The following is an 18,784-nucleotide window of genomic DNA, read 5'->3' on the forward strand; positions in this document are numbered from 1 at the left end:
CACAAGGTGCTGGGGGTTCAAACTCAGATGCTCACACACTAAGCTACTCTCTGACTGAGACAGCACTCGAACCTCAGCCCAAAATCCTTTGTTAACATGCTCTTCCTCAGACGACAAGAATATTCATGCAAAATAACACTATCAAATTTAATATTAATTCACATTTATTTTAAAACAATTTAACAAGAATTTTATGATAGACTGTTGTTCAAAATCAGTAACAGTTCATTTAAGAAAAATTCCACTTACTAAGTAATATGCCACCCACTTTGCAATATGCCATCTTGGAATTTAAGCTCAAATGAAAACTCCAAGTGGTCGTATAATTGAAGTACTTCAAGTTCTGCTTCTTAGTCATGCTCCATCACTATTTATTTCAAATCCACTTTTAAACTGCAGGGATATGTTGTGCCACAGAGTCTGAAGACAGAAGGTGCGTCAGAATGGCATTTGAACAATTCAGAACCCCCGTGAACTAGCTCTCAGAAGCAGCATGTTCCCATGTATAGTAAAGCCTCACACCTTCTTTCCCTCACCTGTCTTCCTCTCCCCTCCCTTCTTTTTCTCTTTCCTTTCCTTTTTCCTTCCCTCCCCCTTCTCCTTTTCTCTTTTCTATTTCTTTCCTCTTTGCTCTTCTATCCAAGACTGGGACTGGATGCAATCAGTCATCTTGCCTCAGCTTCCTGAGCATGTAGGAATGTGTCACTGAAACCAGCTAAGGTCCAATTTTATAACTAGGAGTTCTTTAATTTCCATATAGAACAGTAAATTAAAGGCTAAGCATTGGAAATATGCTAATTACACATAACATCTTAAGACTCAACAATAACCTCAGAAATTCATTAGAACCAGATAAACAAAAGACTTTGCTGGGGAGTATTTTATTGCTTCCACTGTTTACAGCAGTCAGCACAAAGTCGTAATAAAAGGGCAGGCAGAGTTTAAATGGTTTTGTTATTACTGTCAGGTTCTCTGCAAGTTGTGTACCGCTTTGTAGGCTGCATCTGAAACTGACCTGCCTACTGGCAGCCTAGAGAAGCCATCCAAGCCCTATGGAATAAATAGTTCTCTGTAATTAAATATCTTTTTCCCAGAATACTTTTAGGTAGCTTTACAGCACTTACAGTTTGTAATTATATGTTTGTTCATGTACTTGTATAATGTCTGCCTAACCACATTGCAGTCACTGTGAATTAGTGACTCCTGTGTCCTGGCACCCAGCAGGGTACTTTAATGTGTACTCAGTACCATTTCTTAAGATTTGATTGTAAACATGTGTGTGGTTTATGTGTACACACATGTACACATGCATGCACATGTCTTTGTACATGCCTATATGTGCGGCACATCATGCTCGTCTGTGCTCTATGCGCCTTTTTAAAGGGAATGTAGCAAATGTGCACAGGAGGTGCTCTTAGTGGCTGCAGCTGAGGATGGATCCTGTCAAGACCCCAAGGACAGGCCAATGCAGACAGATACCTGAATACTAACATTCCTCCCTTTTGTTTATTATAAAAATGTGAGGAATTAGAATGGAGTAGTGGGTAAGGAGGGTATGAGGACACCGTGCTCTCAGGACTGCTTCATGCTGATCTGGGGGGCGTCACAATTTGGGGGGAACCTGAGAAATCTGGAGTGCTGGCCATGTCCTGGAGTATCTGGCCATTTCACTTCATGGTCCAGGCTCTGTGGAACTGTCAGGTGCCTCTTTGACCTGGCAAAGTACTGTTTGAGGTAGATTCAAGTCCACTGCCTGGATCTTGAAGCACCTGATACTTTCCCATCACCACAGTATCACCTGGACAGCCTCTTTCTATCAAATCAACAGGTGGTTGATTACTGAGGGCAGTCATTGTATGACAAAGTTCCCAAGGATGAGGCAGAGGAAGATTGAGTGGGCACAGTAAGCGTGGTAGAGAAAGAAGATCCACGGCCTGAATGCACTGGCCTCCCAGGGATCCACAGAGGATCAGACTGGGCACATGCTGTTTTATATGTCATTATGCAAGAACAGGGCCAAGAGCTCTAAGCCCAAGAGAGGCACAGTCACCTGGTACAAGGACTTCAGGAAAAGCCAGAAAGAAGGAAATAACTGTGCTCAAGAAAGGAAACCTCATGTCCACGGGAATGGCCAGAGGTGGATAACCCTGCCAGAGACCCAGTTGTTGATACTGAATAGAAGACAAAGCCATCAGTGAATGAGAAAACAGATTTGTTGCAGGTGGAAGAGAGATCAGAAAGCAGTATCTAAGAGATATTTGAGCCAAATCTCACTACAAAGGCAGACGAGTTTAGAAGCTCTTAAACCATACACTAAGGGCAAAAATTGGAGTTATAGATGATGCCAAAGTTCCCATGAGTGAGGCAGAGAAGTGAGACCCAAACATCTGTAATTCCTAGCATCCCAGGAATTCAGAAAGGGTCTATTTTGAGAAGGCACAGGCTACTCAGTGATTCATCAGATCCAGAGCAGAAGCTAAGGACTTCAAGCCCTAGAGAGTTGTGGTTGCCTGGTACCAGGATTTAATGAAGCCAAAGGCTAAAAATTATGCTTGAGAGACCAGTCCTCACACATGGGAAATGGTCAGAGGTGGAAAAGAGAGGGCTCACCAATCATGCAGGTGTTAGATGGAGGGACCCAGGGATCTGTTAGTTGGAAAAGCAAAGCTGTCATGTGTGGACCAGGTTCCAGGGTCCTGGTGTGCCTCAAACTACTGGAAGGCAGAAGGAAGCTCCAGCAGAGCCTTTCCCCATCAGGGAACCAATGTTGTAATTTAAAAAATGTCATGAAGGAAAGTCACACCATGCAACACATGGGAGTTTTATTGGAAGAGGAGAGAGAAGGGGGCAGAGAAGGGGACAGAAAGGGGTGCAGAGACCAGCTGCTGGAAACTAGAGTGGTGGAAGAGAAAGAAAGGAAGGGAGGGAGGGAGGAAGCGAGGGAGGGAGAGAGAGAGAATTGCCCACCTCTTGAAAGGGAACATAGCAAATGTGCATAGGGCTGCAGCTGAGGATGTAATCCAAGGGCAGGCCAGTAGAGATGCCTGAATACTCACACAAATGTCAACTGCACAAAAATGGAGCTGGAAGGATGCCCTTACCCATCATTTATTTACTCACTCTAAATAAAACCATGAGGGGTTAAAGTTTATGCAGCAGATATCCAGTCCAGTGATGAGCACTACCGTCCCTTTATGTAGTAAAGTGGGTAAGAAAACTGACAAAGACTGCTTAATAATTCCAGTATGAATACCATGAGAACAAAATATGTGTTCCAGATGCTTCGCAACTTAGTGAGTTGTTTAGAAAGATTCCTTAGTGGGTGGAAGGAGAATGGGGCTGGTAAGAGCAATGTCTTATTTTGCTAAATGGGATGCAAGAAGTGTTTTTATGTTGGGGGTACAGACGTACTACCTGTAGCCCACACTTGTCCTCCATTTGCTTTTCTTCTGCTTTTCTATTTTAGTGGATTAGAAGATTTCCTTAACCAAAGAAGTTCACAGGCATGTCCATGGTGGACATCAGGATTCTGGTATAGTGTTGGGAGGAGGGGGACAGTTGCAACAGGAGCAAATGCAGAAAATGCAGGAGGATGTGCTGCCTGTTAGTTTTCTAAGTGGTACCTAGCCCTCTTACGCCTTACTGTTAAGCCACAAGATTCACCAGTGTGCTCCTAGCCAATCAGTGATAAAGAGCAAGAGAGATACAGTGCTTAGGTGACAAGAACACAGCAGCAGACTGTCTTATTTTGATAGGTAATAAATAATGGTTCTTAGATCTGCTAATTCTATCATCATTAGGTAGGTTTCTTTTCTCTGTATTTAGCCTATGAAAATTTTAGTCTTATAATATATTGCATTTTCTACTTCACGTAGGGCTTCTCCTCGGTTATGAAATGACAGGCTTGATTAAATCTTATTTGGAAGGAATAAACAACTCAGTAATGTAGTCCATATTTTAAGACCTAATCAAAAAGAACATAAACTTACCTATGATGCTACAGAGTATTTTCTTATAACACTAGCCAATGTTTAGGGTTTTTCACATTTAAGTATTCTTCTGAGATTAGCTGTGCAGATTATTATCATAAAAGATTGTTTTTCATGAATTTTATCAAATAGGAAGTCAAATATTTAGGCTCATCAAAGTTTAGCAGGGTGTGTGTGTCACAAAGTGTTGTTCCTCACTTGCCATCCACCTTGTTTTATGAATCAGGCAAGGTCTCTCGGTGACCTGGAATTTTCCCACTAGGTTTAGCTGGCTGACGATCAAGACCCAGGTATCCTCCTTTTTTTTTTTTTTTTTTTTTTTTTTTACCTCCCCCACGCTGAGCTTACAAGTGTACACCAGCTCTCTCATGTGGGCTCTGGAGACAGAACTCAGGTTCTGTGTGAAGCACGTGTGAAGCTCTGTATTGACTGACTTGTCTTCTCAGTCCCTATGCTTCAGAGTTTTAACATACTTTACATCTGCTCACATTCATCGCATCCTGGGCTTTTGAGTATGTCTCTTGCCTAATTGAATTTCCAACCATGTCTCTCAATGTCAGTTGGAAGCATTTTCAGATGGTGAGAGCTAGTTTCTGCATGAGTCAGTCGTACCAACGCTCTCAGCTCTGACTACGTTTTATTGCTATTATTACTCACTTCTTGTAGTCCAAACAGACCCTGATTCAGAGGCAGATTTTTACTGTTCTCCTCATTAGATACACAAAAGCTTTTTGTTTTAATGCTGGATTATACTGTGGCCCTTTGAAAACCAATGTAAGAGACAGTTAGGAATACAGAGTTATACTAAAATTAAGCAACATATCATGGTACTTATAAGGACAATTATTAGGACAACTTCATGAACTGAGGGGTGGTTAAGGCATAAGGACAGCTACTATACAGACACTTGGAGTTCTCCAAAACTTACAACTTTCAACTGATATCAAACACCAGGAAAACTAAATATAAAAAGAAAAGAAAAAAATCTTAGAATAAAATAAACCAAATTTATTTATTTACTTGTTTGTTTGTTACTTGTTGACATGAGGCCTTGCTATGTTTCTTAGCCTGGTCTCAAACTCTTAGGGTCAAATTGCCCTTTTGTCTCAGTGCCCCAAGTAGCTTGTACTAAATGTGTGCCATCATCCCTGACCAATTCTTGTGTTTCTAAAACAAACATCTAAATTGAAAATCTAGGTCACAAAGAGAACCACAGAACACTCAAAGTGCTGTTCATAATAGCATTGCCTACTGTTATTCTAATCATAACAGTGGTATACAAATAGGATTCCTCACAATGGTTTCAGCCATCTTCTTATGAGATATTATTTTATTTTTTAATGTTTCTGTGTAAGTCTACTTCTCTTCTCTCTCATGTCGTTGGATATGAATAGGACATGGCTGTAACTGGATTTTTACTAAAGCACACAGTGCTTGGATTTTTGTCGACCCAATTTCCCAGACAAATACGATTAATTATGATAACATACAACCAAAATTGTACTGCCTTGAGGCAAATTAAATAGGCAACTCTTCTACCCTATATCCAAGTTATATTCAAGAACAGAGTATCATAATCAAAGGACAAAAATTACATGTTCTCCTGGAGGCGTTATCTTAAAATTTATTTTTCAGACAAATGAGAGCATAAATGTAAGCAGAATTTATGTGAAAGCAATGGTGAAGGGTCACAACTTTCTAATCCTACCCCATGCCCACATGAGAGACTAATGAATAATTATTGTGATTGTAATTCAGCTTCCAGCCTATAAAAGAAGAATTAATTCAAAACCTACTAGTATTCTTTAAGGAATTAGAGACCAATGACAACCATACTTCTTCCTCTGCAGGACCTGAGGATTCCTTCTATAACAGAGATTGAGTGCCAGAGAGACAAACTGTCTCTTTGTCTATACAACCTTCATCTACATCTCCTCTGGGTCACTTGCTCTTCAGTTAGCTCTGCAGACTGTGGTTAGGAGCTGAAGTTTGGGGACAGAGAGATGCAAACTCAAATTTCAAGGCCACTCCTCACTCTGAGACCCTTGTTTAATCTCTCCAAGGTTTGGGTTCTTCACAACAACGTTGAGGACAGGATTGTGCGTACAACCATAAGGAGTAAAGTTGAGGCTGTTCCACTAGCGTCTCACCGTCTTCTGATCCTTTCCTTGTGTGTACTTTTTACTCTCATGCCCTTTGTGGTCATTTGTACTCTCTTTTTCTCTCTCCCTCCATTTATTTCTCTTTCTTTTCCACTATTTTTTCATATTTCTTAAGCACTTAATAGATCTATGATAGGGAATACAACAATTAATAAGACGTGACCTTTACTGCCTAGAATGCCATTGTATTTTTTAAAGTGTTGTTTTCTCTCCTTTTTAGCAAATCCATTCCACCCTGTGTTAAATGATAAAGCTAGTTAGCATTTTAGTGAATAGCAATGAGAGATAATGATTCCTTCTAATTGTTGAAAATGATAGTGTTTCTAAGGAAGGCTTACCAGCTGTTTTGTCTGGTTTAATCAAGAACTTTTAACCTTATTATCTCAGGATCTTGTTCCCTCTCCACTGTGGTTTTCTGTATAAGGAATAGGTGACTGGGATGTTGGCTTCCTAGGTGATCAGGGGTGTGTGCCTAGCACAATGTCCAGGTTGACTCAGAAACGCTGGGTAATGAATAGAAGCCTGCCATTTACATTTGGACTCAGGAGTATTTCCAGGTACTCTGACTAACGCATGAGTAAGAAAATTGTTCTGAAATTCAGAGGTCTGTAGTCTCAACATGGAAAAGTATAATCACCCACAGAAATGGCCTTATGTGTTAGAGGATTTGTTCTTCAGGTTTTTGCAATGGCAACTGATTTCAATCTTAGTTATATCATAGACATATAAACACCTGGGAAAGTTAAAGCCTTTCAATCAGGTCTTGGCCCAGGCTATGTAGATTAAATGTTGTCTGAGAGCCTTAGGACTGGGATCCTAATATTGATATTTTGGACCATTTTCACAGTGATTCCAACATACAATCAAGACTGAGAACTACTGCCTTGAAAACCAAGGAAGTGTTCCTTCATACTGACATTGAGAAAAATTAAGCCCAAAGAGATTAAAAGTATAAAAGGAGCACACAGGATGTCTTCCAAAAACCATGATTCACTGACAGTGACTAGTTAGTTAGGTTTCTAAAACCAGGCATGGTTTTCCTCTTGTCCAGTTAGAGAGAAGTTGGTTACCACCAAGGTACGTGTGCCACCACTACGCATGTAGGGGTATTGGGCCATGCTGGTCCACCATAGCTGGGTAGGACTGTTGGTTACCTCCCTCCTTTGGAAGCTTGTGTGGTACTTCCTGATACTATGAATCTAGTCCTCAGGAAGTGGGAACTCAGCTCATTTCTACAGCCGCTAATTTACCAAACCAGAATAATTGGTAATGGCAATCTATAGACATTTGTCCTTCTACTCACACCAAGTATAGTATTGGAAGCTTCTCTTTCCAATAGACAGAGCTCACCACAGAAACCCCCACCAATCAACAGGCAGAGTAGTGGAACCCAAACCCAATTTGGAGACATCTATAAAATATTCCCATATCTAAAGTTCAGGGAACTTGGTGAAAGTTTGTAAGAACCAGGTAGTTAGGGCCTTTGCTGACATTGCGTTACCTAGAAACATCAGAAACTATACTTCTAAAATCTCACCAACATGTGTGCCCAAATATGAGCTCAGCAAGGAGACACCAATAAGCATGCCAAACTCAATGGAGACAAGCCCACGAGCCCACAGCTCTACACCAAGAATGACAGGTAACTGAGAAAAGTTGAGAGTAGGGGAGGTAGGTGATCTCCCCCGCCCCAAGGAAGAGCACACTGATTGGTTGTCCAGTGCCAAATAGTCAACCCTGAGAATATACATACAAGTAACATTATATGAACTCAACAACTTATATCTAGAAATACATATACAAATGCATATAAGCATGCAATAAAAATTGATGGAAAAAAGAAGCCATGAATTAGAAAGCAAGCAAGGAGTATATGGGAATGTTTGGAAGGAGGAAAAGTGAGGAAGAAATGTTGTGATTAAAATATAATCTCAAGGGAATGGAGAGATGACTCAGGAGTTAAGAGCACGGGCTGCTCTTCCAGAGGTTTTGAGTTCAATCCCCAGCATCCACCTGGTGGCTCACATCCATCTATAATGGGATCTGATGCCCTCTTCTGGCATGCAGGTGTACATGATATTATAGCACTCATATACATAAAATAAATTTTAAAAAGGACAATCTCAAAAATAAACAAAGCAACAAACAAACAAACAAGACCAGGTAAGTGAAAGACACAACTCAAACACAGGGACTGTAAGTCCCAATCCACATATGTGTGCCTCCTAAGAACTGGAAGGCTGTATCATTAAACAATGGGGGAATACATAGAATGAAACTTTCAAATGAGGAAAGTTATTGATGCAAGTATTTATTTTGAAAAATGACTAGACAATGAGAACATCAGATTACATCATTATGACCTTTGGGGAAGATGTATTCAGGAGAAGTAAATAGACTCACACTTATCTCTGATAACTTGCAAATTTGTTTGCAGTTGCCAGGGAAGCACTAAGATGCTCACTAATTAAAAATGAATCATCCCAGGGCAGGTTTCAGAACCTGGTGCACATACTGGTCTAAACTTGGTGCAAGGCTATTTTGAGCAACAGCGGCTAAAAGTTAATGCCTGATAGGATTTGGATAATGACCTTTCTAATATTATTGTGATCTTTTAATTATTTTCCAAGAAGGAATAAGACACCAAGGGAAAAAGGACTTCTATTTTTAATGGCCTATATCCTGAAAGCATACCAGTAAATATAGAAAAGAAAGTGTTTCTCTATTGAAATACTAATGAATGTTTTTCTTGATTTGATGCTGTTTTGGAAGACTATAAATATAATAAAAGGGCCTTATTATTAATGGTTTATGTGCAGATTGCCTTTAGCAAATGTCTCAGGTCTTCCCAGCATAGAATTATAAAGAAGAGTGTGCTTAGCCCAAATTCTTTTGCTTCTTCACCCCATTCACACTTGCAGCCCACTGTAGCTCTTCCCAATACCCTCCCCAGTTATTTCTGGAGTTTCTGCTCTCTCAGTGTGCCATAGAATGTAGGCATAGGCTAGGCTTTGAAAGATACACTGAAGCATGGTCATAAGAAGTACCTTAAGATCAATTTATGACTCTGGTAGGTCTCTTTGAAATGACTGATTCTATTATAAATACCGATGTGGTTTTGTTATGTTCACCATTTATACAAGCATTACTGTACTATAAATATCAATGATCTTTAGTCATGTCATTCATTTCCATATTTTTCAGAAAAAAAGCCATGTTGTTGACATTCATAATATCATGAACAACTCCACCACATTTTACAAGTGATGAACATTTGAGTTGCCTGCACACCCCACTCTTCCTATGGATATAATGAACCTCTTTCCAATAAACCTATGGACTCTACTTAGAACTTTCCAGGGTATGTGCCCAGGAGGATGATTATTAGGTTTAGAGCATCCTTAATTACATTACCTACTCATAGGAGCATGGAAGGATGAACAAACGTTTCCTAGAATAAAGGGTGCAGGGAAAGTTATTGACTGGGAAAACATTGACAGAAACAAAAGGAACAGTGCTACTGCATGGTGGGATCTTGGCTTGTACTTCATCAGGGTCCGGAGAGAGATGAGCCTGGGATGTGGTGATAGGAAACCAGATTTTGAAAGGCCTCCTATATTCCTGTAGTCAGCTAAGGGAAGGGATTTGGATGCTGGTGAGTTCTAAGCACGACAGAGTTATTATGAGATTTGCATATTAGATATAATACATGTGTGCTCTGCCTGCTTGTCACCCTGACAAAAACATGACCTCAAACTCCAGTGGCTCACACACTACAAGGGAGTGTGTCCTTTCCTGAAGAGGGATCAATAAGCTCTCTCAATGTTCGCCACACCCATACCGTGCCTGAACAAATGCTGAGCAGGGCCAGTGTGGATGGGAATGCCTAGCTCTTCAGTCCTGCTTGCTGAGATTTGGCTTCAGGAGAGGTGTCATGCCTCAGAGGGGAAGAGTGGGGAAAGGTGTTTGCAAAAGGAAAGAGGAAAGCAGTTCAGGAGAGGCTAGCCATTTGCGCTTAGTTCTTATACTCCAAGAAATGGTAATAGAGTCATTGTCAGCAGTGTGTGGTGAGGCTGTGAGGCAGACATCAGACCCAGAGAGCTTTAAAACCAAAACACTGCTATGTGGGAAGAGGGCTACCTAAATCCTAGGTGCACTCACTAGGAAAAAGGTATGTAATTCCAAAGGTTATGAAATTCTGCTTCCTGTCTTTCAGCTGTCCTTGCTCAGGATCCTTAGTTGCTGACTTCACTTCTGGCAACAATACAAAAGCTAAGGGAACGAAAAGACAAAGACATCATGGGCCAGGTTCTCAGGGCATTGGGTTTTGTATCTTTTTCTGGTAATGTAAGTAGAGATGTCTGCTTTTGGGAATATTGCCTTCTAGGGCACAGTGTCCTCTGGTTCTCTCTCACTCTCTCTCTCTCTCTCTCTCTCTCTCTCTCTCTCTCTCTCTCTCTCTCTCTCTATCTCTCTCTCTCTCTCTCCATGTCATCCTTCTTAGAGGACTCTTTCCAACATCAATCTCTGGGACAATAATTTCTAAATATTCCTCCCTGAGATCTTTAGAATGGGAACTGTCTACGCGGTGTACCCAGCTGCCCTCCTCTTTTTATTTAGATGTCTCCCTTGGGTTACTCTTCAAGCTCAGTACGGCTTACATCCTTTCCCCACACTTCTCTACAGCAGCATTCCTTTCCAATTTTTCAATTGCTCTCCTGGAACCACGAGTTTCCTTGGTCCAACCTTGGAGTTACATAACTAACAGATGCCTCTCCACCGCTTCCAGTTCAGCAGCCAACAAATCCTGGGGATCCTTTTTCAGAATCAAGATCTGGGTTCTTTCTTTTTTCACAGCCGCCACCAATGCTAAGACCTGAGATTCTTTTCTGTACCAGTATTGATGCCTCCTAAATGACTGATTATCACCAAGATTTCTCTACCAGGCACCCAGTCTACTCCTCAGAGATCCCTGTTACTGGTGCTATTACTCTAATAAACAGCACAGAGTGGTTCGTAAAATAATGAATCCAAAGTTTGAACGCAAAGTTGCTTTTTAACTGTTTTTTTATCTTTATTGTATTTGAATTATAAAATAAATGGGACCATACTTTCATATCTACAGGGATTATTCTAGGATCCCCCTTGAATACAGAATTGCTCAGATTTCAGATCCATTATGTAAGATATTATTACATTTGCAAGTAAACTACACACATTCTTCCTTATACTTTAAATTATCTCTAGATTACTTATAACACCAAGTACAATATAAATGTTATGTGAACCGTTGCCACATTATTTAGGAAAAATGATGACCACAACTCTCTGTGCTCATTACAGATAAAAAAGATTTTTTGCAAGTATTTTTCAATTCTATGTTGGGTAAGTCTGAGGATATAGAACCAGAAGAGGCAACTGTATGTTCCTTACTTAAAGAATTGCTGAATTAATGTGCTTTAGCTCATGACTGTCTGCCAGGCAGGAATATAAGTGTTATGTTATTCCTATTTATAAATATGAACAGATTTTTTTCTATTTCTTTAAGGCTATATAGCCCAGAGGTAGAATATCAGTGCTTTAACAGAATCATGACTATTACAATAGAAAGGTATAGCAGCATAGGCAAACAAAGATGCTATATATGTCTTGGGAGGACAAGTGGGACTAGGAAAGAATTTAGAGGTCATAAAAACATACCACAGTTCATTGGAGTCTGTCTTAGTTACTTTTTCTGTTACCACGATAAACAGTCTGATAAAAAAGCAACTTAAGGGAGAAAGGGTTTTTTTGTCCTCTGTTTCTTTAAATATAGGGTCTCATTGGGCAGGCCTCTCTGGCCTGAAACTTAATATATAGACCAAACTGGCCTTGAACTTGTGGAGTCTAGCCTGCCCGTGGCTGAAATTATAGGCATGCACCACCATATTGGACCTCAGAGAAAGTGTTTACTCTGGCTCACAGTTCAAGGTTGCGATCCATCATGTTGGGAAAGGCAAGCAGTAGGAGTAGGTGGCATTGCCAGGAGGCAGGGTGATAGTGCATTCTGTTCTTGTGCTGTCCCTTACACGGTCTATGTCTCCACATCCCAACTAACCTAATATAATCCTTCATGGGCATACCAGAGGCCTGCCCCCAAGGATTGATTCTGTCAAATTGACAACACTGCTATCACGGAACCTACTTTAGTATGGACCACATCCTTGATGGTTTGTCCTTTCCCATGAGCAAAGGACACCTCTCATATGTCTTACACCTACGTCTTTTTCAGGGGTTTCTATGACTCACTCTTAATTGCTTCTACCCTCTCTATATCCTTCAAGGTCTTTGCTAAATCAAATTCTGCTTACTTCCAAGTTGACCCAAAGATTAATTACCCTCAAATTTTTCTGGCTACTTCATCTTCTTTATCTCCTCCTCTCAGGACTTCCCAATCTCATTTCTTAAGCAGAAAGTTGGCACTACACTCCAGGATATAGGTCTCCAAAGGTAAGTGTGTATTTAGATCATCTCATGTGCCATTCAGCAGCATTCGCTCGGGACTAACAGAATTCAGTGACGGAATCCTGTATCTCCTGAACCACTTGGAAAAAGTAGTGTTAGACTTCTGGGCATTGCTTGTATTTCTCCAAAAGGTTTGTGTGCAACCAACAGTGGCTAGCCAATGTTGCGAGTACTACCTACACTGCTGGACATTCTGACTCTCGGGTTGAACCAGTTTTGGGATTCCTAATAGACCCATCAAGTAGAATATTAATGATACCCAGCGTTAAGAACAGGGCTAGCTAAGTGTCCAGAACATTCTCTAAAGGAGGAGACCAAGTATTGAGGACTGACTGACTTCGAAAGCTACCAGAAGCCCCAGAGGGAGTGACATTTTCTGTCCTCTAAGAAAACGCTCAGCCGTCACCCCAGATAACCCTAGTGCATCTCAAAGGCATTAGGCTTTGAGAGACTGCCAGATGGAAGCTCTGCCAGTTAAAAAGCTCTGAACAGGAGTCTAGGCCAAGTTACTACACGCAGGACCATCGTCTTTACCCTCACAGTTCTAAGGCGATGCACCGTAAGCAGGCATAAGCCAAAGTAAGACAGATCACCAGAAGTGAAACAAAAAGGAACCTCGGAGATGACACGTGGAGCCTTCTCACTTTCCACCCTGTATATGCTGGTACAGCAGTAGAGTCCAGCAGTCACGGCTCGGGGGCGGAGCTTGGGCGCCTCGGGGGCGGGACCTCCCGGTGGCGACGCGCTGACGTCACGGGCGTGGGTCGGCCCAGCGCGTCGTCGACGGGGCGCGGAGCGCGGCCGGTGGTTTCTGTGGCCGGTCGGCGTCCGCTCGCTCGGCTCTTTGCCCTCTGCCCCGACGAGGCGTCCGTGGCCGGGCTTCCGCAGTCATGCTGCGGTCGGTGCGGCTCGCGCGGCTCCTCTGAGTCCGGGAACGGCGGCGAGCACGGCGGGCTCGGGTCGCCATGCCTACCCGTAAGTGTGGGGCCGGGCCGGGCGGGGAGCGCCTCCAGGAAGCGCCGGTCAGCCGGCCGGCCCCGAGTTAGTTTCGCTTCACTTCAGCGTCCCCTGGGCGGGGTGCGGGGTATCCCAGTGCGCACTCGGGTAAACTGAGGCGGAGCGTTAGGGGAACTGACGGCGGCCCACGGTGTCAGCGTGGTAACGGGGATCCGTGCGACCCGGGCAGCCCGAGCTAACCCCGGAGGCCCAGAGCGACTGTGGAGAGCATTATGGCCCTGAGGTTGAGGCCTGTGCTGTCTTAGCGGGTCTGAGGTACCGACTGGAACCCTCCCTAGGGCCAGTGGCCGGGGTGCCCCCAAGTGTGTCAGCCTGATTACCCCTCCGCAGACTCAAACGCAAGTTTGGTTTGCCTGCTTAGCGTGGGACCCGGGCTCTGCTAATAGCAAGTGTCCTAGCTGTCCCCTAGGGATGCTGGGTTTGGAGATGGCCAGGTAGTGGAGATGATCAGGTAGTGGAGAGAGACGCTGTACTACGAGGTACTACAGTGCTACCGGTGACCCAGATCCTCGCCGTGAGACTTTAAACCCAGTGGCCCACAGGAATTACATGCAAACCGGGTGGCTGATCCCCTACCGAGAGGCAGCATGATGCTGGTGATGGATTTGAGATTCTTTGCAAGTAGGGCCCCTTGAAGTGTGTCCTGCTGCACAATCTTTACAGACTTGTGAATGTTTTTCTCGGAATTCCTAACTAGTTCTGTCTGACTTGGTTTCTGTTAGACATACCGAGTGCGTGATTTCTAGACAGTTTCAAATGTCCTTTTTTTTTTCCTAGTGTTGGGGGAAAAATCTTAAGGATAGAATTATTTACTTCATAGTTGTGTCAAATCTTTAAGATCTTAGTGTGAAGATCACTTTTAACCCCTCAAGCACCAAGTGGGTTTTATTTTCACATATTGTGCATTTTTCTTACTTTATTTTTCTGCTTGAGTGATTCAGACTGGAGGAATACACTGTGCCTTCGAGTTCATGGCCATTACTGTCAGTTCTTTATTTCTAATTTCATGTTCAGTTATTCAAATATTTGAAATTGGCACCGTAACAGTCTTTCTGAGAAAAGCAGAGAGGAGAAGGATAAACGAGGTGTCTCAAAAGATGAGACGTCATGGGGGATCGTCTGGGTAAAATGTCCATCGACATTCTGTAAAATTCTCAACCTTTAGTTAGGTGTTAATGTTATGTAGTTTCCTAGAGAGAACGCTGGAAACTTGTAGCATTAGGGTGCTTGATTTATTTACTCTGCCCAGTGTCTTGATGAACTCAGGTGTCAAATTGCATCCCATGAGTGGAAGGTCAAGGGAAAGGTTTTAGTTATGTGTTAATGTTACGTAGTTTCCTAGAGAGGATGCTAAAAACTTGTAGTATCAGGATGCTTGATTTATTTTCTCTGTCCAGTGAGTTTGATGAATGCAGGTGTCAGATTGCCTCCTATCAAGGAAAATGTTTATGTATCGTTCATATTTGTTGCTGTGCAGCTCCTGTAATTGAGGAGAGACTGATGTGGATAAGGATACAAATCTGAAAGAGTAGCTCTTCTTTTTTTTCTCTCTCTTGATGCTCAGAGCCCTCAAGATGTCTGTGATAGTTTTGTGGGCAGGAGTCTAGAGTGGACTGATAACATACTAAGTTTATAATAAGCAGACACTTCAACACAATCAGTGTATGATGAATGCTTTTAGGGAAAAAATGAGGTCTCATAATTTTTTTTTTTAAGATGTTAAGTGCCGGGGCTTATTTGCATGTTCAGCCAGTTTACTTTTAAGTGTTTTATGAAAAAGCAAATGCTTTTCTACAAAATTGAAGGGGTTGAAGAAGATCACTTTAGGCTCTTGGGTTCTAGATTTCCACAAGCAACTCGTAGATAAATAATTCTGCTGGTATTTATTATTCACTCGCAATTGAAATGGCATTGCTAGTAGAAGCCAGCTTCACATGCTGGAGCCATGCTGGCCAAGCAGTGAATGTGGTTTAGTGAGCCAAGGACTCCTTGAGAAAGCAACTGGAAGGATGTTTGCCAGGAAGGTGCCAACACGAAACAGTTCTTGTTTTTGTCATTCTGTGTTTAGTCTGTTGTTGGCTTACTTTTCAAATCTAGATTTAATAGACTTTAATTTAAGCTATAATTAAATAGACCTAAATTTAATAGCTTTTAATTTTAAAGGGTTTAAGTTGGAAGGAACATTGAGGTTTCTTAGTTCTTTTGTTTGTTTTGTTTATTTTTGAAGATCAGGAGACTAAGACAAATTTTTTTCTTAAATCATTATTTTATTTTGCTTTTAGGCAAAGGCTTCTTATGTAGCCCAGGCTAGCCTAGAACTTGTGATCCTCCTGCCACTGCTAAAGGGTTTTAGAAGTTTACTACCATGTGTGGGTTTTAGTGAATTTTGATGGCTTCCATGAGGTCATAAATGGAGTAAAACCAGTACCTGAACACAGATCTGGCCTCCTTAGCCAGTGTCCACATTGAACACAGATAGTGTTTATTTTCCCTTAGCTAAATAAAGTTGAACAAACTTTTTAATTTGTTTGCTTCAGTTACATTAAGACAAAAAATAAAACTTTACGAAAATTCTATGAAAATATCTGTAAGCTTAGAGAGATAATCTCATCATTTGCTTTGGTTTAAGTCTTGCCGCAGGAATCTGTGAAGAAGGCTATGAATTCTGCCTGTGTGCTAAGTAGATGCTCTGTTGTAAAGGCATGGATTTACATTAGCAAATTGCTTATATGGAAGGGGCTTCCTAGTTTATCCACATCTCATGCATGAAAACAGGTCCAACAAAACATGCTCTTTTATATGAGAAATGGTTATGTATTAGCTGGGGGAATGCAGACACTGAACTGTTGTTGGCTATTAAACTGTGCTTTCAGTGTAACTAATGTTTTCTCTCTGCATTTAGACATCAGCATTGTTATCTAGTTAGGTTAGACTGTGGTAATATGGACGTCTCCCTGTCCTTGGATAAGTCTAATTATATTTAACTGTTTTTCAGTGTCTTACAGAAGAAGTGCCAAATGAATCCTGAAGGATAGTTGATAGCTGAAGTAGTTTTTCTTAGAAACACATTATGTGTTGTATTAACTTTTTGTCACTGTGACAGACCTGGGGAAGAAACAGTTGAGGAAAGATTTAATTTGTCACTTGACTTCAGAGGTGTCAGTCCAAAGTCCACTGAATCCATTGCTGTGAGGCCCGTGAAAGGACAGAAACAGCATGGCCAGCAAGCTTGGCAGAGGGAAGCTTCACGTGAAAGCTGTTCACCTCACAACAGCCAGGAAGCAGACATAGAGGAAGCATCCAGGGATGAGATGTACCCCTCAGAGGCCCACCCCACAGTTACCTGCTTCTGCTTCTCAGTAATTCATTCAGTTGTGCCTTCATTGGTGGATTAATTTTATTATTTACTTTAGTACATTCATGTTCTGTTTGCCACCAGTCCACTGTAGGTGGCATCATTCCTTGGGCAGGGGATCCTGGCTTGATAAAATCAAGAAAGCTGCCGGGCGGTGGTGGCGCACGCCTTTAATCCCAGCACTCGGGAGGCAGAGGCAGGCAAATCTCTGGGAGTTCGAGGCCAGCCTGGTCTACAAGAGCTAGTTCCGGGACAGGCACCAAAGCTACAGAGAAACCCTGTCTCAAAAAAACCAAAAAAAAAAAAAAAAAAAAAAAAAATCAAGAAAGCTTTCTGAGCATAGCATGGCTTGATCACGCCCTGCTTTCTACACCCATATTCCCAAATATTGCTTATAAATGTTCTTTTATATTTAAAGCAGGATATGATATAGATATAAATAATTTACATTGATGTAAATTTTGGTTTACTGTTACTAATTTAAGGTCAATTTTGTTATATGCATATTTCTAATCTTGATTAAGGTATTGTGATTGTGTAGTTCATTTAAAAATATAATGTATAATTAGAAAATATAGGTTGTTAATGGATAATCATCAATAATAGTCAAGCTTGTAGTCATGTTAGTTAAATTTTCTAGATATATAGAGATATATTTCAGTTAGATAGGCATTCTTCATATCTTTCAAAGACTACAGAATATGGCATTTTAAATGTTTTAATAACTTAGGGCTTTTCATGACAATGAGACACGTCTGCTCCTAGCAGCACCAATCTACTTCAAGAGGAAGATGGGCATCAAAGAGGCTCCTTAGCCATTTAGGCAAGAAAGTGCTCTTGTCTGAACTGTTGCATAAACTGGTCATAAAAAACCCACAGAAAGATGACTACAAAACTTGCCTAAAGGTGAGATGATCCTTTGGGGTTCCTGATTCATAAAAGAGTCTGCGAGACATTCTACAGGATACAAAAAAAAAGTGACTAAACTGTCTTTAAAATTTCCTGCTTCATGAAAAAGTCTGTTGGATACTATGGGCCTAAAGGCCAAAGATGGATGCCCCAACGGTACGAAAAAACTTTGGGTGACTGTCCAGACAGCGAGATGTCTTTGTCATTTCTAGAGTTTTGGAAGTTGCTTACAATGCACTTCCTGTTTACTTAGGTAATATTATATCCTTCTGGAGTCTGATGGAGTTGATGAATGGATAGTTATAGTTTTCCTTTGTTATGATAAAAGATAAAATAGATATAAATATTGTAACTGTAATTCTTGCTTGATAACTGTTTTGCTATATGTACTTTTACTGTGTTAAAGTAAAAGCCTTTCTTTTTTGTTTAAACAGAAAAAGGGGAAACGGTATAGGAGGATTTTCTGTTTGTGTGTTGCTTTCATTGGTTAAATAGAGACTGTCTTAGCCTTTTGATAGGGCAGCCCTTAGGTGGGCAGAGTAGACAGAACAGAATGCTGGGAAGAAGGGAAGTGTGGCAGACCCCATGCTTCTCCTGCCCAAGACAGACACTGGTTAGACTCATGCCAGTAAGCCACAGTCAAGTGGCGATACACACTATTGGAAATGGGTTAGATCAGGATGTGAGAGTTGGCCAAGAAGAGGCTAGATATAATGGGCCAGGCAGTAATTAAATTAATACAATTTTTTTGTGGTTATTTCGGGGTTAAGCTCGCCCGGCCTGCTTGCCTCTACCCGGGACAAAAAGCAAGCCTGCCTGCCACTCATCCTACTACAGCATACAATGTA

General features: G+C 41.5%; 1 protein-coding gene across 4 annotated transcripts in view; it reads left to right on the forward strand.

Annotated features, from left to right (window-relative positions):
* Positions 1-13,426: 13,426 nt before the first annotated feature.
* Positions 13,427-18,784, forward strand: part of Efr3a (EFR3 homolog A) — an 84,267-nt gene continuing 78,909 nt past the window's right edge. For all 4 annotated transcript variants that reach the window (XM_057792021.1, XM_057792024.1, XM_057792023.1 and 1 more), the window contains exon 1: positions 13,427-13,630. Coding sequence is in view for 1 of the 4 variants with exons in the window: in XM_057792023.1 (XP_057648006.1) it covers positions 13,621-13,630 (10 nt within the window). In the remaining 3 variants the exon portion in view is untranslated. The remainder of the gene's footprint in view (positions 13,631-18,784) is intronic.

This window comes from Chionomys nivalis, chromosome 17 (assembly GCF_950005125.1).
Source record: "Chionomys nivalis chromosome 17, mChiNiv1.1, whole genome shotgun sequence".
Classification (NCBI taxonomy): domain Eukaryota; kingdom Metazoa; phylum Chordata; class Mammalia; order Rodentia; family Cricetidae; genus Chionomys; species Chionomys nivalis.